Raw genomic sequence first — 24,636 nt, 5'->3', positions numbered from 1 at the left:
GTAATGTATAGCACAGTGTATGAGGTGTAATGTATAGCACAGTGTATGGGGTGTAATGTATAGCACAGTGTATAGAGTGTAATGTATAGCACAGTGTATGGGGTGTAATGTATAGCACAGTGTATAGAGTGTAATGTATAGCACAGTGTATAGAGTGTAATGTACAGCACAATGTATGGAGTGTAATGTATAGAGTGTAATGTATAGCACAGTGTATGGGGTGTAATGTATAGCACAGTGTATGGGGTGTAATGTATAGCACAGTGTATGGGGTGTAATTTATAGAGTGTAATGTATAGCACAGTGTATGGGGTGTAATGTATAGCACAGTGTATGAGGTGTAATGTATAGCACAGTGTATGGAGTGTAATGTATAGCACAGTGTATGGAGTGTAATGTATAGCACAGTGTATAGAGTGTAATGTATAGGACAGTGTATAGAGTGTAATGTATAGCACAGTGTATAGAGTGTAATGTATAGCACAGTGTATGGGGTGTAATGTATAGCACAGTGTATGGAGTGTAATGTATAGCACAGTGTATGGAGTGTAATGTATAGCACAGTGTATGGGGTGTAATGTATAGCACAGTGTATGAGGTGTAATGTATAGCACAGTGTATGGGGTGTAATGTATAGCACAGTGTATAGAGTGTAATGTATAGCACAGTGTATGGGGTGTAATGTATAGCACAGTGTATAGAGTGTAATGTATAGGACAGTGTATAGAGTGTAATGTATAGCACAGTGTATAGAGTGTAATGTATAGCACAGTGTATGGGGTGTAATGTATAGCACAGTGTATGGAGTGTAATGTATAGCACAGTGTATGGGGTGTAATGTATAGCACAGTGTATGGGGTGTAATGTATGGAGTGTAATGTATAGCACAGTGTATGGAGTGTAATGTATAGCACAGTGTATGGGGTGTAATGTATAGCACAGTGTATGGGGTGTAATGTATAGCACAGTGTATGGGGTGTAATGTATAGCACAGTGTATGGAGTGTAATGTATAGCACAGTGTATGGGGTGTAATGTATAGCACAGTGTATGGGGTGTAATGTATGGAGTGTAATGTATAGCACAGTGTATGGGGTGTAATGTATAGCACAGTGTATGGGGTGTAATGTATAGCACAGTGTATAGGGTGTAATGTATAGCACAGTGTATGGGGTGTAATGTATAGCACAGTGTATGGGGTGTAATGTATAGCACAGTGTATGGGGTGTAATGTATAGCACAGTGTATGGGGTGTAATGTATAGCACAGTGTATGGAGTGTAATGTATAGCACAGTGTATGGGGTGTAATGTATAGCACAGTGTATGGGGTGTAATGTATGGAGTGTAATGTATAGCACAGTGTATGGAGTGTAATGTATAGCACAGTGTATGGGGTGTAATGTATAGCACAGTGTATGGGGTGTAATGTATAGCACAGTGTATGGGGTGTAATGTATAGCACAGTGTATGGAGTGTAATGTATAGCACAGTGTATGGGGTGTAATGTATAGCACAGTGTATGGGGTGTAATGTATGGAGTGTAATGTATAGCACAGTGTATGGGGTGTAATGTATAGCACAGTGTATAGGGTGTAATGTATAGCACAGTGTATGGGGTGTAATGTATAGCACAGTATATGGGGTGTAATGTATAGCACAGTGTATGGGGTGTAATGTATAGCACAGTGTATGGGGTGTAATGTATAGCACAGTGTATAGAGTGTAATGTATAGCACAGTGTATGGAGTGTAATGTATAGCACAGTGTATGGAGTGTAATGTATAGCACAGTGTATAGAGTGTAATGTATAGCACAGTGTATAGAGTGTAATGTATAGCACAGTGTATAGAGTGTAATGTATAGCACAGTGTATAGAGTGTAATGTATAGCACAGTGTATAGAGTGTAATGTATAGCACAGTGTATAGAGTGTAATGTATAGCACAGTGTATGGGGTGTAATGTATAGCACAGTGTATGGGGTGTAATGTATGGAGTGTAATGTATAGAGTGTAATGTATAGCACAGTGTATGGGGTGTAATGTATAGCACAGTGTATGGGGTGTAATGTATAGCACAGTGTATGGAGTGTAATGTATAGCACAGTGTATGGGGTGTAATGTATAGCACAGTGTATGGGGTGTAATGTATAGCACAGTGTATAGAGTGTAATGTATAGCACAGTGTATGGGGTGTAATGTATAGCACAGTGTATGGAGTGTAATGTATAGCACAGTGTATGGGGTGTAATGTATAGCACAGTGTATGGGGTGTAATGTATAGCACAGTGTATGGGGTGTAATGTATAGCACAGTGTATGGAGTGTAATGTATAGCACAGTGTATGGGGTGTAATGTATGGAGTGTAATGTATAGCACAGTGTATGGGGTGTAATGTATAGCACAGTGTATGGGGTGTAATGTATAGCACAGTGTATAGGGTGTAATGTATAGCACAGTGTATGGGGTGTAATGTATAGCACAGTGTATGGGGTGTAATGTATAGCACAGTGTATGGGGTGTAATGTATAGCACAGTGTATGGGGTGTAATGTATAGCACAGTGTATGGAGTGTAATGTATAGAGTGTAATGTATAGAGTGTAATGTATAGAGTGTAATGTATAGCACAGTGTATAGAGTGTAATGTATAGCACAGTGTATAGAGTGTAATGTATAGCACAGTGTATAGAGTGTAATGTATAGCACAGTGTATGGGGTGTAATGTATAGCACAATGTATGGGGTGTAATGTATAGCACAGTGTATGGAGTGTAATGTATAGAGTGTAATGTATAGCACAGTGTATGGGGTGTAATGTATAGCACAGTGTATAGAGTGTAATGTATAGCACAGTGTATAGAGTGTAATGTATAGCACAGTGTATGGGGTGTAATGCATAGCACAGTGTATAGAGTGTAATGTATAGCACAGTGTATGGGGTGTAATGTATAGCACAGTGTATGGGGTGTAATGTATAGCACAGTGTATAGGGTGTAATGTATAGCACAGTGTATAGAGTGTAATGTATAGCACAGTGTATGGGGTGTAATGTATAGCACAGTGTATAGAGTGTAATGTATAGCACAGTGTATGGGGTGTAATGTATAGCACAGTGTATGGGGTGTAATGTATAGCACAGTGTATGGGGTGTAATGTATGGAGTGTAATGTATAGCACAGTGTATGGGGTGTAATGTATAGCACAGTGTATAGAGTGTAATGTATAGCACAGTGTATAGAGTGTAATGTATAGCACAGTGTATGGGGTGTAATGTATAGCACAGTGTATAGAGTGTAATGCATAGCACAGTGTATGGGGTGTAATGTATAGCACAGTGTATGGGGTGTAATGTATAGCACAGTGTATGGGGTGTAATGTATAGCACAGTGTATGGAGTGTAATGTATAGAGTGTAATGTATAGAGTGTAATGTATAGCACAGTGTATGGGGTGTAATGTATAGCACAGTGTATAGAGTGTAATGTATAGCACAGTGTATAGAGTGTAATGTATAGCACAGTGTATAGAGTGTAATGTATAGCACAGTGTATAGAGTGTAATGTATAGAGTGTAATGTATAGAGTGTAATGTATAGCACAGTGTATGGGGTGTAATGTATAGCACAGTGTATAGAGTGTAATGTATAGCACAGTGTATAGAGTGTAATGTATAGCACAGTGTATAGAGTGTAATGTATAGCACAGTGTATAGAGTGTAATGTATAGAGTGTAATGTATAGAGTGTAATGTATAGCACAGTGTATGGGGTGTAATGTATAGCACAGTGTATGGGGTGTAATGTATAGCACAGTGTATGGAGTGTAATGTATAGAGTGTAATGTATAGAGTGTAATGTATAGCACAGTGTATAGAGTGTAATGTATAGCACAGTGTATAGAGTGTAATGTATAGCACAGTGTATAGAGTGTAATGTATAGCACAGTGTATGGGGTGTAATGTATAGCACAGTGTATGGAGTGTAATGTATAGCACAGTGTATGGGGTGTAATGTATAGCACAGTGTATGGGGTGTAATGTATAGCACAGTGTATGGGGTGTAATGTATAGCACAGTGTATAGAGTGTAATGTATAGCACAGTGTATGGGGTGTAATGTATAGCACAGTGTATGGAGTGTAATGTATAGAGTGTAATGTATAGCACAGTGTATGGGGTGTAATGTATAGAGTGTAATGTATAGCACAGTGTATGGGGTGTAATGTATAGAGTGTAATGTATAGCACAGTGTATGGGGTGTAATGTATAGCACAGTGTATGGGGTGTAATGTATAGCACAGTGTATGGGGTGTAATGTATAGCACAGTGTATAGGGTGTAATGTATAGCACAGTGTATGGGGTGTAATGTATAGCACAATGTATGGGGTGTAATGTATAGAGTGTAATGTATAGCACAGTGTATGGGGTGTAATGTATAGCACAATGTATGGGGTGTAATGTATAGAGTGTAATGTATAGCACAGTGTATGGAGTGTAATGTATAGCACAGTGTATGGGGTGTAATGTATAGCACAGTGTATGGGGTGTAATGTATAGCACAGTGTATGGGGTGTAATGTATAGCACAGTGTATAGAGTGTAATGTATAGCACAGTGTATAGAGTGTAATGTATAGCACAGTGTATGGAGTGTAATGTATAGCACAGTGTATAGAGTGTAATGTATAGCACAGTGTATGGGGTGTAATGTATAGCACAGTGTATGGGGTGTAATGTATAGCACAGTGTATGGAGTGTAATGTATAGCACAGTGTATGGGGTGTAATGTATAGCACAGTGTATGGGGTGTAATGTATGGAGTGTAATGTATAGCACAGTGTATGGGGTGTAATGTATAGCACAGTGTATGGGGTGTAATGTATAGCACAGTGTATAGAGTGTAATGTATAGCATAGTGTATAGAGTGTAATGTATAGCACAGTGTATGGGGTGTAATGTATAGCACAGTGTATAGAGTGTAATGTATAGCACAGTGTATAGAGTGTAATGTATAGCACAGTGTATGGAGTGTAATGTATAGCACAGTGTATGGGGTGTAATGTATAGCACAGTGTATAGGGTGTAATGTATAGCACAGTGTATGGGGTGTAATGTATAGCACAGTGTATGGGGTGTAATGTATAGCACAGTGTATGGGGTGTAATGTATAGCACAGTGTATGGGGTGTAATGTATAGCACAGTGTATGGGGTGTAATGTATAGCACAGTGTATGGAGTGTAATGTATAGAGTGTAATGTATAGAGTGTAATGTATAGCACAGTGTATAGAGTGTAATGTATAGCACAATGTATAGAGTGTAATGTATAGCACAGTGTATAGAGTGTAATGTATAGCACAGTGTATGGGGTGTAATGTATAGCACAGTGTATGGGGTGTAATGTATAGCACAGTGTATGGGGTGTAATGTATAGCACAGTGTATGGGGTGTAATGTATAGCACAGTGTATGGGGTGTAATGTATAGCACAGTGTATGGGGTGTAATGTATAGCACAGTGTATGGAGTGTAATGTATAGAGTGTAATGTATAGCACAGTGTATAGAGTGTAATGTATAGAGTGTAATGTATAGAGTGTAATGTATAGCACAGTGTATGGGGTGTAATGTATAGCACAGTGTAGAGTGTAATGTATAGCACAGTGTATAGAGTGTAATGTATAGCACAGTGTATGGGGTGTAATGTATAGCACAGTGTATGGAGTGTAATGTATAGAGTGTAATGTATAGAGTGTAATGTATAGCACAGTGTATAGAGTGTAATGTATAGCACAGTGTATGGGGTGTAATGTATAGCACAGTGTATGGGGTGTAATGTATAGCACAGTGTATGGAGTGTAATGTATAGAGTGTAATGTATAGAGTGTAATGTATAGCACAGTGTATAGAGTGTAATGTATAGCACAGTGTATAGAGTGTAATGTATAGCACAGTGTATGGAGTGTAATGTATAGCACAGTGTATGGGGTGTAATGTATAGCACAGTGTATGGGGTGTAATGTATAGCACAGTGTATGGGGTGTAATGTATAGCAGAGTGTATGGAGTGTAATGTATAGAGTGTAATGTATAGCACAGTGTATGGGGTGTAATGTATAGAGTGTAATGTATAGCACAGTGTATGGGGTGTAATGTATAGAGTGTAATGTATAGCACAGTGTATAGAGTGTAATGTATAGCACAGTGTATGGGGTGTAATGTATAGAGTGTAATGTATAGCACAGTGTATGGGGTGTAATGTATAGCACAGTGTATGGGGTGTAATGTATAGCACAGTGTATAGAGTGTAATGTATAGCACAGTGTATGGGGTGTAATGTATAGCACAGTGTATGGGGTGTAATGTATAGCACAATGTATGGGGTGTAATGTATAGAGTGTAATGTATAGCACAGTGTATGGGGTGTAATGTATAGCACAATGTATGGGGTGTAATGTATAGAGTGTAATGTATAGCACAGTGTATGGGGTGTAATGTATAGCACAGTGTATGGGGTGTAATGTATAGCACAGTGTATGGGGTGTAATGTATAGCACAGTGTATGGGGTGTAATGTATAGCACAGTGTATAGAGTGTAATGTATAGCACAGTGTATGGGGTGTAATGTATAGCACAGTATATAGAGTGTAATGTATAGCACAGTGTATGGAGTGTAATGTATAGCACAGTGTATAGAGTGTAATGTATAGCACAGTGTATGGGGTGTAATGTATAGCACAATGTATGGGGTGTAATGTATAGAGTGTAATGTATAGCACAGTGTATGGGGTGTAATGTATAGCACAATGTATGGGGTGTAATGTATAGAGTGTAATGTATAGCACAGTGTATGGGGTGTAATGTATAGCACAGTGTATGGGGTGTAATGTATAGCACAGTGTATGGGGTGTAATGTATAGCACAGTGTATAGAGTGTAATGTATAGCACAGTGTATGGAGTGTAATGTATAGAGTGTAATGTATAGAGTGTAATGTATAGCACAGTGTATGGGGTGTAATGTATAGCACAGTGTATGGGGTGTAATGTATAGCACAGTGTATGGGGTGTAATGTATAGCACAGTGTATAGAGTGTAATGTATAGCACAGTGTATAGAGTGTAATGTATAGCACAGTGTATGGGGTGTAATGTATAGCACAGTGTATGGAGTGTAATGTATAGCACAGTGTATGGGGTGTAATGCATAGCACAGTGTATAGAGTGTAATGTATAGCACAGTGTATGGGGTGTAATGTATAGCACAGTGTATGGAGTGTAATGTATAGCACAGTGTATGGAGTGTAATGTATAGAGTGTAATGTATAGAGTGTAATGTATAGCACAGTGTATGGGGTGTAATGCATAGCACAGTGTATAGAGTGTAATGTATAGCACAGTGTATGGGGTGTAATGTATAGCACAGTGTATGGGGTGTAATGTATAGCACAGTGTATGGAGTGTAATGTATAGAGTGTAATGTATAGAGTGTAATGTATAGAGTGTAATGTATAGCACAGTGTATAGAGTGTAATGTATAGCACAGTGTATGGGGTGTAATGTATAGCACAGTGTATGGAGTGTAATGTATAGCACAGTGTATGGGGTGTAATGTATAGCACAGTGTATGGAGTGTAATGTATAGAGTGTAATGTATAGCACAGTGTATGGGGTGTAATGTATAGAGTGTAATGTATAGCACAGTGTATGGGGTGTAATGTATAGAGTGTAATGTATAGCACAGTGTATGGAGTGTAATGTATAGAGTGTAATGTATAGCACAGTGTATGGGGTGTAATGTATAGAGTGTAATGTATAGCACAGTGTATGGGGTGTAATGTATAGAGTGTAATGTATAGCACAGTGTATGGGGTGTAATGTATAGAGTGTAATGTATAGCACAGTGTATGGAGTGTAATGTATAGCACAGTGTATGGAGTGTAATGTATAGCACAGTGTATGGGGTGTAATGTATAGCACAGTGTATGGGGTGTAATGTATAGCACAGTGTATGGGGTGTAATGTATAGCACAGTGTATAGAGTGTAATGTATAGCACAGTGTATGGGGTGTAATGTATAGCACAGTGTATGGAGTGTAATGTATAGCACAATGTATGGGGTGTAATGTATAGCACAGTGTATGGGGTGTAATGTATAGAGTGTAATGTATAGCACAGTGTATGGAGTGTAATGTATAGAGTGTAATGTATAGCACAGTGTATGGGGTGTAATGTATAGCACAGTGTATGGGGTGTAATGTATAGCACAGTGTATAGAGTGTAATGTATAGCACAGTGTATGGAGTGTAATGTATAGAGTGTAATGTATAGAGTGTAATGTATAGCACAGTGTATGGGGTGTAATGTATAGCACAGTGTATGGAGTGTAATGTATAGCACAGTGTATGGGGTGTAATGTATAGCACAGTGTATGGAGTGTAATGTATAGCACAGTGTATGGGGTGTAATGTATAGCACAGTGTATGGGGTATAATGTATAGTACAGTGTATAGAGTGTAATGTATAGCACAGTATATGGGGTGTAATGTATAGCACAGTGTATGGAGTGTAATGTATAGCACAGTGTATGGGGTGTAATGTATAGCACAGTGTATGGAGTGTAATGTATAGCACAGTGTATGGGGTGTAATGTATAGCACAGTGTATAGAGTGTAATGTATAGCACAGTGTATGGAGTGTAATGTATAGCACAGTGTATGGGGTGTAATGTATAGCACAGTGTATGGAGTGTAATGTATAGCACAGTGTATGGGGTGTAATGTATAGCACAGTGTATAGAGTGTAATGTATAGCACAGTGTATGGGGTGTAATGTATAGCACAGTGTATGGGGTGTAATGTATAGAGTGTAATGTATAGAGTGTAATGTATAGCACACTGTATGGGGTGTAATGTATAGCACAGTGTATAGAGTGTAATGTATAGCACAGTGTATGGAGTGTAATGTATAGAGTGTAATGTATAGCACAGTGTATGGAGTGTAATGTATAGAGTGTAATGTATAGCACACTGTATGGGGTGTAATGTATAGCACAGTGTATAGAGTGTAATGTATAGCACAGTGTATGGGGTGTAATGTATAGAGTGTAATGTATAGCACAGTGTATGGAGTGTAATGTATAGCACAGTGTATGGAGTGTAATGTATAGCACAGTGTATGGGGTGTAATGTATAGCACAGTGTATGGGGTGTAATGTATAGCACAGTGTATGGGGTGTAATGTATAGCACAGTGTATGGGGTGTAATGTATAGCACAGTGTATAGAGTGTAATGTATAGCACAGTGTATGGGGTGTAATGTATAGCACAGTGTATAGAGTGTAATGTATAGCACAGTGTATGGGGTGTAATGTATAGCACAGTGTATGGGGTGTAATGTATAGCACAGTGTATGGGGTGTAATGTATAGCACAGTGTATGGAGTGTAATGTATAGAGTGTAATGTATAGCACAGTGTATAGAGTGTAATGTATAGCACAGTGTATGGGGTGTAATGTATAGCACAGTGTATAGAGTGTAATGTATAGCACAGTGTATGGGGTGTAATGTATAGAGTGTAATGTATAGCACAGTGTATGGAGTGTAATGTATAGCACAATGTATGGGGTGTAATGTATAGAGTGTAATGTATAGCACAGTGTATAGAGTGTAATGTATAGCACAGTGTATGGGGTGTAATGTATAGCACAGTGTATGGGGTGTAATGTATAGCACAGTGTATAGAGTGTAATGTATAGCACAGTGTATGGGGTGTAATGTATAGCACAGTATATAGAGTGTAATGTATAGCACAGTGTATAGAGTGTAATGTATAGAGTGTAATGTATAGCACAATGTATGGAGTGTAATGTATAGCACAGTGTATGGGGTGTAATGTATAGCACAGTGTATGGGGTGTAATGTATAGCACAGTGTATGGGGTGTAATGTATAGCACAGTGTATAGAGTGTAATGTATAGCACAGTGTATGGGGTGTAATGTATAGCACAGTGTATGGGGTGTAATGTATAGCACAGTGTATGGAGTGTAATGTATAGAGTGTAATGTATAGCACAGTGTATGGGGTGTAATGTATAGCACAGTGTATGGGGTGTAATGTATAGTACAGTGTATAGAGTGTAATGTATAGTACAGTGTATGGGGTGTAATGTATAGCACAGTGTATGGGGTGTAATGTATAGCACAGTGTATGGAGTGTAATGTATAGCACAGTGTATGGGGTGTAATGTATAGCACAGTGTATAGAGTGTAATGTATAACACAGTGTATGGAGTGTAATGTATAGCACAGTGTATGGGGTGTAATGTATAGCACAGTATATAGAGTGTAATGTATAGCACAGTGTATAGAGTGTAATGAATAGAGTGTAATGTATAGCACAGTGTATAGAGTGTAATGTATAGCACAGTGTATGGGTGTAATGTATAGCACAGTGTATAGAGTGTAATGTATAGCACAGTGTATGGAGTGTATTGTATAGCACAGTGTATGGAGTGTAATGTATAGCACAGTGTATGGGGTGTAATGTATAGCACAGTGTATGGAGTGTAATGTATAGCACAGTGTATGGGGTGTAATGTATAGCACAGTGTATAGAGTGTAATGTATAGCACAGTGTATGGAGTGTAATGTATAGCACAGTGTAATGGAGTGTAATGTATAGCACAGTGTATGGGGTGTAATGTATAGCACAGTGTATGGAGTGTAATGTATAGCACAGTGTATAGAGTGTAATGTATAGCACAGTGTATAGTGTGTAATGTATAGCACAGTGTATGGGGTGTAATGTATAGCACAGTGTATAGAGTGTAATGTATAGCACAGTGTATGGGGTGTAATGTATAGCACAGTGTATGGGGTGTAATGTATAGCACAGTGTATGGGGTGTAATATATAGCACAGTGTATGGGGTGTAATGTATAGCACAGTGTATGGGGTGTAATGTATAGCACAGTGTATGGGGTGTAATGTATAGCACAGTGTATGGGGTGTAATGTATAGCACAGTGTATAGAGTGTAATGTATAGCACAGTGTATGGAGTGTAATGTATAGAGTGTAATGTATAGAGTGTAATGTATAGCACAGTGTATGGGGTGTAATGTATAGCACAGTGTATGGAGTGTAATGTATAGAGTGTAATGTATAGCACAGTGTATGGGGTGTAATGTATAGCACAGTGTATGGGGTGTAATGTATAGTACAGTGTATGGAGTGTAATGTATAGCACAGTATATGGGGTGTTATGTATAGCACAGTGTATGGAGTGTAATGTATAGCACAGTGTATGGGGTGTAATGTATAGCACAGTGTATGGAGTGTAATGTATAGCACAGTGTATGGGGGTGTAATGTATAGCACAGTGTATAGAGTGTAATGTATAGCACAGTGTATGGAGTGTAATGTATAGCACAGTGTATGGGGTGTAATGTATAGCACAGTGTATGGAGTGTAATGTATAGCACAGTGTATGGGGTGTAATGTATAGCACAGTGTATAGAGTGTAATGTATAGCACAGTGTATGGAGTGTAATGTATAGCACAGTGTATGGGGTGTAATGTATAGCACAGTGTATGAGGTGTAATGTATAGCACAGTGTATGGGGTGTAATGTATAGCACAGTGTATGGAGTGTAATGTATAGCACAGTGTATGGAGTGTAATGTATAGCACAGTGTATAGAGTGTAATGTATAGCACAGTGTATAGAGTGTAATGTATAGCACAGTGTATGGGGTGTAATGTATAGCACAGTGTATGGGGTGTAATGTATAGCACAGTGTATAGAGTGTAATGTATAGCACAGTGTATGGAGTGTAATGTATAGCACAGTGTATGGGGTGTAATGTATAGCACAGTGTATAGAGTGTAATGTATAGCACAGTGTATGGGGTGTAATGTATAGCACAGTGTATGGGGTGTAATGTATAGCACAGTGTATAGGGTGTAATGTATAGCACAGTGTATGGGGTGTAATGTATAGCACAGTGTATAGGGTGTAATGTATAGCACAGTGTATGGAGTGTAATGTATAGAGTGTAATGTATAGCACAGTGTATGGGGTGTAATGTATAGCACAGTGTATGCGGGTGTAATGTATAGCACACTGTATGGGGTGTAATGTATAGCACAGTGTATAGAGTGTAATGTATAGCACAGTGTATGGGGTGTAATGTATAGCACAGTGTATGGAGTGTAATGTATAGCACAGTGTATAGAGTGTAATGTATAGCACAGTGTATGGAGTGTAATGTATAGCACAGTGTATGGAGTGTAATGTATAGCACAGTGTATGGAGTGTAATGTATAGCACAGTGTATGGGGTGTAATGTATAGCACAGTGTATGGGGTGTAATGTATAGCACAGTGTATGGGGTGTAATGTATGGAGTGTAATGTATAGCACAGTGTATGGGGTGTAATGTATAGCACAGTGTATGGGGTGTAATGTATAGCACAGTGTATGGGGTGTAATGTATAGCACAGTGTATGGGGTGTAATGTATAGCACAGTGTATGGGGTGTAATGTATAGCACAGTGTATGGAGTGTAATGTATAGCACAGTGTATGGGGTGTAATGTATAGAGTGTAATGTATAGAGTGTAATGTATAGAGTGTAATGTATAGCACAGTGTATGGGGTGTAATGTATAGCACAGTGTATAGAGTGTAATGTATAGCACAGTGTATGGGGTGTAATGTATAGCACAGTGTATAGAGTGTAATGTATAGCACAGTGTATGGGGTGTAATGTATAGCACAGTGTATAGAGTGTAATGTATAGCACAGTGTATGGGGTGTAATGTATAGCACAGTGTATAGAGTGTAATGTATAGCACAGTGTATGGGGTGTAATGTATAGCACAGTGTATAGAGTGTAATGTATAGCACAGTGTATGGGTGTAATGTATAGCACAGTGTATGGGGTGTAATGTATAGCACAGTGTATGGGGTGTAATGTATAGCACAGTGTATGGAGTGTAAATGTATAGAGTGTAATGTATAGCACAGTGTATAGAGTGTAATGTATAGCACAGTGTATAGAGTGTAATGTATAGCACAGTGTATGGGGTGTAATGTATAGCACAGTGTATGGAGTGTAATGTATAGCACAATGTATGGGTTGTAATGTATAGAGTGTAATGTATAGCACAGTGTATGGAGTGTAATGTATAGAGTGTAATGTATAGCACAATGTATGGGGTGTAATGTATAGAGTGTAATGTATAGCACAGTGTATAGAGTGTAATGTATAGCGCAGTGTATGGGGTGTAATGTATAGCACAGTGTATGGGGTGTAATGTATAGCACAGTGTATGGGGTGTAATGTATAGCACAGTGTATAGAGTGTAATGTATAGCACAGTGTATGGGGTGTAATGTATAGCACAGTATATAGAGTGTAATGTATAGCACAGTGTATAGAGTGTAATGTATAGAGTGTAATGTATAGCACAATGTATGGAGTGTAATGTATAGAGTGTAATGTATAGCACAGTGTATGGGGTGTAATGTATAGCACAGTGTATAGAGTGTAATGTATAGCACAGTGTATGGGGTGTAATGTATAGCACAGTGTATGGGGTGTAATGTATAGCACAGTGTATGGAGTGTAATGTATAGAGTGTAATGTATAGAGTGTAATGTATAGAGTGTAATGTATAGCACAGTGTATGGAGTGTAATGTATAGAGTGTAATGTATAGAGTGTAATGTATAGAGTGTAATGTATAGCACAGTGTATGGGGTGTAATGTATAGTACAGTGTATAGAGTGTAATGTATAGTACAGTGTATGGGGTGTAATGTATAGCACAGTGTATGGGGTGTAATGTATAGCACAGTGTATGGAGTGTAATGTATAGCACAGTGTATGGGGTGTAATGTATAGCACAGTGTATAGAGTGTAATGTATAGCACAGTGTATGGGGTGTAATGTATAGCACAGTGTATGGGGTGTAATGTATAGCACAGTGTATAGAGTGTAATGTATAGAGTGTAATGTATAGCACAGTGTATGGGGTGTAATGTATAGCACAGTGTATGGGGTGTAATGTATAGCACAGTGTATGGGTGTAATGTATAGCACAGTGTATGGGGTGTAATGTATAGCACAGTGTATGGGGTGTAATGTATAGCACAGTGTATGGGGTGTAATGTATAGCACAGTGTATGGAGTGTAATGTATAGCACAGTGTATGGAGTGTAATGTATAGCACAGTGTATGGGGTGTAATGTATAGCACAGTGTATGGGGTGTAATGTATAGCACAGTGTATAGAGTGTAATGTATAGCACAGTGTATGGGGTGTAATGTATAGAGTGTAATGTATAGCACAGTGTATAGAGTGTAATGTATAGCACAGTGTATGGGGTGTAATGTATAGCACAGTGTATGGGGTGTAATGTATAGCACAGTGTATGGAGTGTAATGTATAGCACAGTGTATGGAGTGTAATGTATAGCACAGTGTATGGGGTGTAATGTATAGCACAGTGTATGGAGTGTAATGTATAGCACAGTGTATGGGGTGTAATGTATAGCACAGTGTATGGGGTGTAATGTATAGCACAGTGTATGGGGTGTAATGTAAAGCACAGTGTATGGGGTGTAATGTATAGCACAGTGTATAGAGTGTAATGTATAGCACAGTGTATGGAGTGTAATGTATAGCACAGTGTATGGGGTGTAATGTATAGCACAGTGTATGAGGTGAAATGTATAGCACAGTGTATGGGGTGTAATGTATAGCACAGTGTATAGAGTGTAATGTATAGCACAGTGTATGGAGTGTAATGTATAGCACAGTGTATGGAGTGTAATGTATAGCACAGTGTATGGAGTGTAATGTATAGCACAGTGTATGGAGTGTAATGTATAGCACAGTGTATGGAGTGTAATGTATAGCACAGTGTATGGAGTGTAATGTATAGCACAGTGTATGGGGTGTAATGTATAGCACAGTGTATGGAGTGTAATGTATAGCACAGTGTATAGAGTGTAATGTATAGCACAGTGTATGGGGTGTAATGTATAGCACAGTGTATGGGGTGTAATGTATAGCACAGTGTATGGGGTGTAATGTATAGCACAGTGTATGGAGTGTAATGTATAGCACAGTGTATAGAGTGTAATGTATAGCACAGTGTATGGGGTGTAATGTATAGCACAGTGTATGGGGTGTAATGTATAGCACAGTGTATGGGGTGTAATGTATAGCACAGTGTATGGAGTGTAATGTATAGCACAGTGTATGGGGTGTAATGTATAGCACAGTGTATGGGGTGTAATGTATAGCACAGTGTATGGGGTGTAATGTATAGCACAGTGTATGGGGTGTAATGTATAGCACAGTGTATGGGGTGTAATGTATAGCACAGTGTATGGGGTGTAATGTATAGCACAGTGTATGGAGTGTAATGTATAGCACAGTGTATGGGGTGTAATGTATAGCACAGTGTATAGGGTGTAATGTATAGCACAGTGTATGGGGTGTAATGTATAGCACAGTGTATAGAGTGTAATGTATAGCACAGTGTATGGAGTGTAATGTATAGAGTGTAATGTATAGAGTGTAATGTATAGCACAGTGTATGGGGTGTAATGTATAGCACAGTGTATGGGGTGTAATGTATAGCACAGTGTATGGAGTGTAATGTATAGAGTGTAATGTATAGCACAGTGTATGGGGTGTAATGTATAGCACAGTGTATGGGGTGTAATGTATAGCACAGTATATAGAGTGTAATGTATAGCACAGTGTATGGAGTGTAATGTATAGAGTGTAATGTATAGAGTGTAATGTATAGCACAGTGTATGGGGTGTAATGTATAGCACAGTGTATGGGGTGTAATGTATAGCACAGTGTATGGAGTGTAATGTATAGAGTGTAATGTATAGCACAGTGTATGGGGTGTAATGTATAGCACAGTGTATGGAGTGTAATGTATAGCACAGTGTATGGGGTGTAATGTATAGCACAGTGTATAGGGTGTAATGTATAGCACAGTGTATGGGGTGTAATGTATAGCACAGTGTATAGAGTGTAATGTATAGCACAGTGTATGGAGTGTAATGTATAGAGTGTAATGTATAGAGTGTAATGTATAGCACAGTGTATGGGGTGTAATGTATAGCACAGTGTATGGGGTGTAATGTATAGCACAGTGTATGGAGTGTAATGTATAGAGTGTAATGTATAGCACAGTGTATGGGGTGTAATGTATAGCACAGTGTATGGAGTGTAATGTATAGCACAGTATATGGGGTGTTATGTATAGCACAGTGTATGGAGTGTAATGTATAGCACAGTGTATGGGGTGTAATGTATAGCACAGTGTATGGAGTGTAATGTATAGCACAGTGTATGGGGTGTAATGTATAGCACAGTGTATAGAGTGTAATGTATAGCACAGTGTATGGAGTGTAATGTATAGCACAGTGTATGGGGTGTAATGTATAGCACAGTGTATGGAGTGTAATGTATAGCACAGTGTATGGGGTGTAATGTATAGCACAGTGTATAGAGTGTAATGTATAGCACAGTGTATGGAGTGTAATGTATAGCACAGTGTATGGGGTGTAATGTATAGCACAGTGTATGAGGTGTAATGTATAGCACAGTGTATGGGGTGTAATGTATAGCACAGTGTATAGAGTGTAATGTATAGCACAGTGTATGGAGTGTAATGTATAGCACAGTGTATAGAGTGTAATGTATAGCACAGTGTATAGAGTGTAATGTATAGCACAGTGTATGGAGTGTAATGTATAGCACAGTGTATGGGGTGTAATGTATAGCACAGTGTATGGAGTGTAATGTATAGCACAGTGTATGGGGTGTAATGTATAGCACAGTGTATGGGGTGTAATGTATAGCACAGTGTATAGAGTGTAATGTATAGCACAGTGTATGGAGTGTAATGTATAGCACAGTGTATGGGGTGTAATGTATAGCACAGTGTATAGAGTGTAATGTATAGCACAGTGTATGGGGTGTAATGTATAGCACAGTGTATAGGGTGTAATGTATAGCACAGTGTATGGAGTGTAATGTATAGAGTGTAATGTATAGCACAGTGTATGGAGTGTAATGTATAGAGAGTAATGTATAGCACACTGTATGGGGTGTAATGTATAGCACAGTGTATAGAGTGTAATGTATAGCACAGTGTATGGGGTGTAATGTATAGAGTGTAATGTATAGCACAGTGTATGGAGTGTAATGTATAGCACAGTGTATGGAGTGTAATGTATAGCACAGTGTATGGAGTGTAATGTATAGCATAGTGTATGGGGTGTAATGTATAGCACAGTGTATGGGGTGTAATGTATAGCACAGTGTATGGGGTGTAATGTATGGAGTGTAATGTATAGCACAGTGTATGGGGTGTAATGTATAGCACAGTGTATGGGGTGTAATGTATAGCACAGTGTATGGGGTGTAATGTATAGCACAGTGTATGGGGTGTAATGTATAGCACAGTGTATGGGGTGTAATGTATAGCACAGTGTATGGAGTGTAATGTATAGCACAGTGTATGGGGTGTAATGTATAGAGTGTAATGTATAGAGTGTAATGTATAGCACAGTGTATGGGGTGTAATGTATAGCACAGTGTATGGAGTGTAATGTATAGCACAGTGTATGGAGTGTAATGTATAGCATAGTGTATGGGGTGTAATGTATAGCACAGTGTATGGGGTGTAATGTATAGCACAGTGTATGGGGTGTAATGTATGGAGTGTAATGTATAGCACAGTGTATGGGGTGTAATGTATAGCACAGTGTATGGGGTGTAATGTATAGCACAGTGTATGGGGTGTAATGTATAGCACAGTGTATGGAGTGTAATGTATAGCACAGTGTATAGAGTGTAATGTATAGCACAGTGTATGGGGTGTAATGTATAGCACAGTGTATGGGGTGTAATGTATAGCACAGTGTATGGGGTGTAATGTATAGCACAGTGTATGGAGTGTAATGTATAGCACAGTGTATAGAGTGTAATGTATAGCACAGTGTATGGGGTGTAATGTATAGCACAGTGTATGGAGTGTAATGTATAGCACAGTGTATGGAGTGTAATGTATAGCATAGTGTATGGGGTGTAATGTATAGCACAGTGTATGGGGTGTAATGTATAGCACAGTGTATGGGGTGTAATGTATGGAGTGTAATGTATAGCACAGTGTATGGGGTGTAATGTATAGCACAGTGTATGGGGTGTAATGTATAGCACAGTGTATGGGGTGTAATGTATAGCACAGTGTATGGAGTGTAATGTATAGCACAGTGTATAGAGTGTAATGTATAGCACAGTGTATGGGGTGTAATGTATAGCACAGTGTATGGGGTGTAATGTATAGCACAGTGTATGGGGTGTAATGTATAGCACAGTGTATGGGGTGTAATGTATAGCACAGTGTATGGGGTGTAATGTATAGCACAGTGTATGGGGTGTAATGTATAGCACAGTGTATGGGGTGTAATGTATAGCACAGTGTATGGAGTGTAATGTATAGCACAGTGTATGGGGTGTAATGTATAGCACAGTGTATAGGGTGTAATGTATAGCACAGTGTATGGGGTGTAATGTATAGCACAGTGTATAGAGTGTAATGTATAGCACAGTGTATGGAGTGTAATGTATAGAGTGTAATGTATAGAGTGTAATGTATAGCACAGTGTATGGGGTGTAATGTATAGCACAGTGTATGGGGTGTAATGTATAGCACAGTGTATGGAGTGTAATGTATAGAGTGTAATGTATAGCACAGTGTATGGGGTGTAATGTATAGCACAGTGTATGGGGTGTAATGTATAGCACAGTATATAGAGTGTAATGTATAGCACAGTGTATGGAGTGTAATGTATAGAGTGTAATGTATAGAGTGTAATGTATAGCACAGTGTATGGGGTGTAATGTATAGCACAGTGTATGGGGTGTAATGTATAGCACAGTGTATGGAGTGTAATGTATAGAGTGTAATGTATAGCACAGTGTATGGGGTGTAATGTATAGCACAGTGTATGGAGTGTAATGTATAGCACAGTGTATGGGGTGTAATGTATAGCACAGTGTATAGGGTGTAATGTATAGCACAGTGTATGGGGTGTAATGTATAGCACAGTGTATAGAGTGTAATGTATAGCACAGTGTATGGAGTGTAATGTATAGAGTGTAATGTATAGAGTGTAATGTATAGCACAGTGTATGGGGTGTAATGTATAGCACAGTGTATGGGGTGTAATGTATAGCACAGTGTATGGAGTGTAATGTATAGAGTGTAATGTATAGCACAGTGTATGGGGTGTAATGTATAGCACAGTGTATGGCGTGTAATGTATAGCACAGTATATGGGGTGTTATGTATAGCACAGTGTATGGAGTGTAATGTATAGCACAGTGTATGGGGTGTAATGTATAGCACAGTGTATGGAGTGTAATGTATAGCACAGTGTATGGGGTGTAATGTATAGCACAGTGTATAGAGTGTAATGTATAGCACAGTGTATGGAGTGTAATGTATAGCACAGTGTATGGGGTGTAATGTATAGCACAGTGTATGGAGTGTAATGTATAGCACAGTGTATGGGGTGTAATGTATAGCACAGTGTATAGAGTGTAATGTATAGCACAGTGTATGGAGTGTAATGTATAGCACAGTGTATGGGGTGTAATGTATAGCACAGTGTATGAGGTGTAATGTATAGCACAGTGTATGGGGTGTAATGTATAGCACAGTGTATAGAGTGTAATGTATAGCACAGTGTATGGAGTGTAATGTATAGCACAGTGTATAGAGTGTAATGTATAGCACAGTGTATAGAGTGTAATGTATAGCACAGTGTATGGAGTGTAATGTATAGCACAGTGTATGGGGTGTAATGTATAGCACAGTGTATGGAGTGTAATGTATAGCACAGTGTATGGGGTGTAATGTATAGCACAGTGTATGGGGTGTAATGTATAGCACAGTGTATAGAGTGTAATGTATAGCACAGTGTATGGAGTGTAATGTATAGCACAGTGTATGGGGTGTAATGTATAGCACAGTGTATAGAGTGTAATGTATAGCACAGTGTATGGGGTGTAATGTATAGCACAGTGTATAGGGTGTAATGTATAGCACAGTGTATGGAGTGTAATGTATAGAGTGTAATGTATAGCACAGTGTATGGAGTGTAATGTATAGAGAGTAATGTATAGCACACTGTATGGGGTGTAATGTATAGCACAGTGTATAGAGTGTAATGTATAGCACAGTGTATGGGGTGTAATGTATAGAGTGTAATGTATAGCACAGTGTATGGAGTGTAATGTATAGCACAGTGTATGGAGTGTAATGTATAGCACAGTGTATGGAGTGTAATGTATAGCATAGTGTATGGGGTGTAATGTATAGCACAGTGTATGGGGTGTAATGTATAGCACAGTGTATGGGGTGTAATGTATGGAGTGTAATGTATAGCACAGTGTATGGGGTGTAATGTATAGCACAGTGTATGGGGTGTAATGTATAGCACAGTGTATGGGGTGTAATGTATAGCACAGTGTATGGGGTGTAATGTATAGCACAGTGTATGGGGTGTAATGTATAGCACAGTGTATGGAGTGTAATGTATAGCACAGTGTATGGGGTGTAATGTATAGAGTGTAATGTATAGAGTGTAATGTATAGCACAGTGTATGGGGTGTAATGTATAGCACAGTGTATGGAGTGTAATGTATAGCACAATGTATGGGGTGTAATGTATAGAGTGTAATGTATAGCACAGTGTATGGAGTGTAATGTATAGCACAATGTATGGGGTGTAATGTATAGAGTGTAATGTATAGCACAGTGTATGGGGTGTAATGTATAGCACAGTGTATGGGGTGTAATGTATAGCACAGTGTATGGGGTGTAATGTATAGCACAGTGTATAGAGTGTAATGTATAGCACAGTGTATGGGGTGTAATGTATAGCACAGTATATAGAGTGTAATGTATAGCACAGTGTATAGAGTGTAATGTATAGAGTGTAATGTATAGCACAATGTATGGAGTGTAATGTATAGAGTGTAATGTATAGCACAGTGTATGGGGTGTAATGTATAGCACAGTGTATGGGGTGTAATGTATAGCACAGTGTATAGAGTGTAATGTATAGCACAGTGTATGGGGTGTAATGTATAGCACAGTGTATGGGGTGTAATGTATAGCACAGTGTATGGAGTGTAATGTATAGAGTGTAATGTATAGAGTGTAATGTATAGAGTGTAATGTATAGAGTGTAATGTATAGCACAGTGTATGGAGTGTAATGTATAGAGTGTAATGTATAGCACAGTGTATGGGGTGTAATGTATAGCACAGTGTATGGGGTGTAATGTATAGTACAGTGTATAGAGTGTAATGTATAGTACAGTGTATGGGGTGTAATGTATAGCACAGTGTATGGGGTGTAATGTATAGCACAGTGTATGGAGTGTAATGTATAGCACAGTGTATGGGGTGTAATGTATAGCACAGTGTATAGAGTGTAATGTATAGCACAGTGTATGGGGTGTAATGTATAGCACAGTGTATGGGGTGTAATGTATAGCACAGTGTATAGAGTGTAATGTATAGCACAGTGTATGGGGTGTAATGTATAGCACAGTGTATGGGGTGTAATGTATAGCACAGTGTATGGGGTGTAATGTATAGCACAGTGTATGGGGTGTAATGTATAGCACAGTGTATGGGGTGTAATGTATAGCACAGTGTATGGGGTGTAATGTATAGCACAGTGTATGGAGTGTAATGTATAGCACAGTGTATGGAGTGTAATGTATATCACAGTGTATGGGGTGTAATGTATAGCACAGTGTATGGGGTGTAATGTATAGCACAGTGTATAGAGTGTAATGTATAGCACAGTGTATGGGGTGTAATGTATAGAGTGTAATGTATAGCACAGTGTATAGAGTGTAATGTATAGCACAGTGTATGGGGTGTAATGTATAGCACAGTGTATGGGGTGTAATGTATAGCACAGTGTATGGAGTGTAATGTATAGCACAGTGTATGGAGTGTAATGTATAGCACAGTGTATGGGGTGTAATGTATAGCACAGTGTATGGAGTGTAATGTATAGCACAGTGTATGGGGTGTAATGTATAGCACAGTGTATGGGGTGTAATGTAAAGCACAGTGTATGGGGTGTAATGTATAGCACAGTGTATAGAGTGTAATGTATAGCACAGTGTATGGAGTGTAATGTATAGCACAGTGTATGGGGTGTAATGTATAGCACAGTGTATGGGGTGTAATGTATAGCACAGTGTATGGAGTGTAATGTATAGCACAGTGTATGGAGTGTAATGTATAGCACAGTGTATGGAGTGTAATGTATAGCACAGTGTATGGGGTGTAATGTATAGCACAGTGTATGGGGTGTAATGTATAGCACAGTGTATGGAGTGTAATATATAGCACAGTGTATAGAGTGTAATGTATAGCACAGTGTATGGGGTGTAATGTATAGCACAGTGTATGGGGTGTAATGTATAGCACAGTGTATGGGGTGTAATGTATAGCACAGTGTATGGAGTGTAATGTATAGCACAGTGTATGGGGTGTAATGTATAGCACAGTGTATGGGGTGTAATGTATAGCACAGTGTATGGGGTGTAATGTATAGCACAGTGTATGGGGTGTAATGTATAGCACAGTGTATGGGGTGTAATGTATAGCACAGTGTATGGAGTGTAATGTATAGCACAGTGTATGGGGTGTAATGTATAGCACAGTGTATGGGGTGTAATGTATAGCACAGTGTATGGGGTGTAATGTATAGCACAGTGTATGGAGTGTAATGTATAGCACAGTGTATGGGGTGTAATGTATAGCACAGTGTATAGGGTGTAATGTATAGCACAGTGTATAGAGTGTAATGTATAGCACAGTGTATAGGGTGTAATGTATAGAGTGTAATGTATAGCACAGTGTATGGGGTGTAATGTATAGCACAGTGTATGGGGTGTAATGTATAGCACAGTGTATAGAGTGTAATGTATAGCACAGTGTATGGGGTGTAATGTATAGCACAGTGTATGGAGTGTAATGTATAGCACAGTGTATGGGGTGTAATGTATAGCACAGTGTATAGAGTGTAATGTATAGCACAGTGTATGGGGTGTAATGTATAGCACAGTGTATGGGGTGTAATGTATAGCACAGTGTATGGAGTGTAATGTATAGCACAGTGTATGGGGTGTAATGTATAGCACAGTGTATGGGGTGTAATGTATAGCACAGTGTATGGGGTGTAATGTATAGCACAGTGTATGGGGTGTAATGTATAGCACAGTGTATGGGGTGTAATGTATAGCACAGTGTATGAGGTGTAATGTATAGCACAGTGTATGGGGTGTAATGTATAGCACAGTGTATAGAGTGTAATGTATAGCACAGTGTATGGGGTGTAATGTATAGCACAGTGTATAGAGTGTAATGTATAGCACAGTGTATGGGGTGTAATGTATAGCACAGTGTATAGAGTGTAATGTATAGCACAGTGTATGGGGTGTAATGTATAGCACAGTGTATGGGGTGTAATGTATAGAGTGTAATGTATAGCACAGTGTAATATATAGCACAGTGTATGGGGTGTAATGTATAGCACAGTGTATGGGGTGTAATGTATAGCACAGTGTATAGAGTGTAATGTATAGCACAGTGTATGGGGTGTAATGTATAGCACAGTGTATGGGGTGTAATGTATAGAGTGTAATGTATAGCACAGTGTAATGTATAGCACAGTGTATGGGGTGTAATGTATAGCACAGTGTATAGAGTGTAATGTATAGCACAGTGTATGGGGTGTAATGTATAGCACAGTGTATGGGGTGTAATGTATAGCACAGTGTATAGAGTGTAATGTATAGCACAGTGTATGGGGTGTAATGTATAGCACAGTGTATGGGGTGTCGGTTTGGGATGAATCTTGCGGTCTTCTCAGATTTGGCCAGTAGGTGGAGCCCTAGGAATAGTGTCATCTATAAGGGATATCAGTGAGCAGATAATGATGCGATATGAGAACACCGCCGCGGTCTCTGTGGGCGATATGACGACATCATAGTGTTTTGTCTCCTCAGTTGGCGTTTGCTGCGGCTCTGCTGAACATTCAGATCCCGCTCATCCTCGGGGAGTTGGTGAATGTCGTGTCCCGCTACACCCGGGAGCATGCTGGGAACTACCTGCAGGAGGTGCGGGGCCCCGCCCTCAAACTACTGGCCCTGTATGCCGCTCAGGTGAGTGATGGGTGGAGCCTCCATGAATAGGGGAGGGGCAGCATGCAGGTGGTGTTGCTTCTGTCCAACTATACCACAGACTGGGATGTCATTAAAGTTCATGTGAGTGTAAAGGCAGGCGTCCCAATACTTTTGGTAATACAGTGTAGGTTTTACCCCAATGAAAAGTCAGCCTGTTGCTCCAGAAACCCCGAATCCCTCCTTCCTCCAGATCTTTATCCGAACATTCAGATCTCTAATCTCCCTGCATGGCACAGAATCTCACATCGGAGGTCCTTCACCTACAACCTGCCCCTCCCCCGGATCCCTTAAGGATCCTCCACATCCCTTTTACCCTCTTCGCTGTCAGAGCTCTGTTTG

The 24,636-nt window shown here is 39.1% G+C and overlaps 1 protein-coding gene across 1 annotated transcript in view; it reads left to right on the top strand.

Annotated features, from left to right (window-relative positions):
* LOC141121497 (mitochondrial potassium channel ATP-binding subunit-like) overlaps positions 1–24,276 on the top strand; it is a gene marked incomplete at its 3' end in the record, with an annotated part of 44,311 nt that extends 20,035 nt beyond the window's left edge. The window contains 1 exon segment of the mRNA XM_073611127.1: positions 24,121–24,276. Coding sequence (XP_073467228.1) covers positions 24,121–24,276 — 156 coding nt within the window.
* Between the last annotated feature and the right edge of the window lie 360 nt (positions 24,277–24,636).

This window comes from Aquarana catesbeiana, unplaced genomic scaffold (assembly GCF_042186555.1).
Source record: "Aquarana catesbeiana isolate 2022-GZ unplaced genomic scaffold, ASM4218655v1 unanchor207, whole genome shotgun sequence".
Classification (NCBI taxonomy): domain Eukaryota; kingdom Metazoa; phylum Chordata; class Amphibia; order Anura; family Ranidae; genus Aquarana; species Aquarana catesbeiana.
This window is presented reverse-complemented; position numbering and strand designations above follow the sequence as displayed.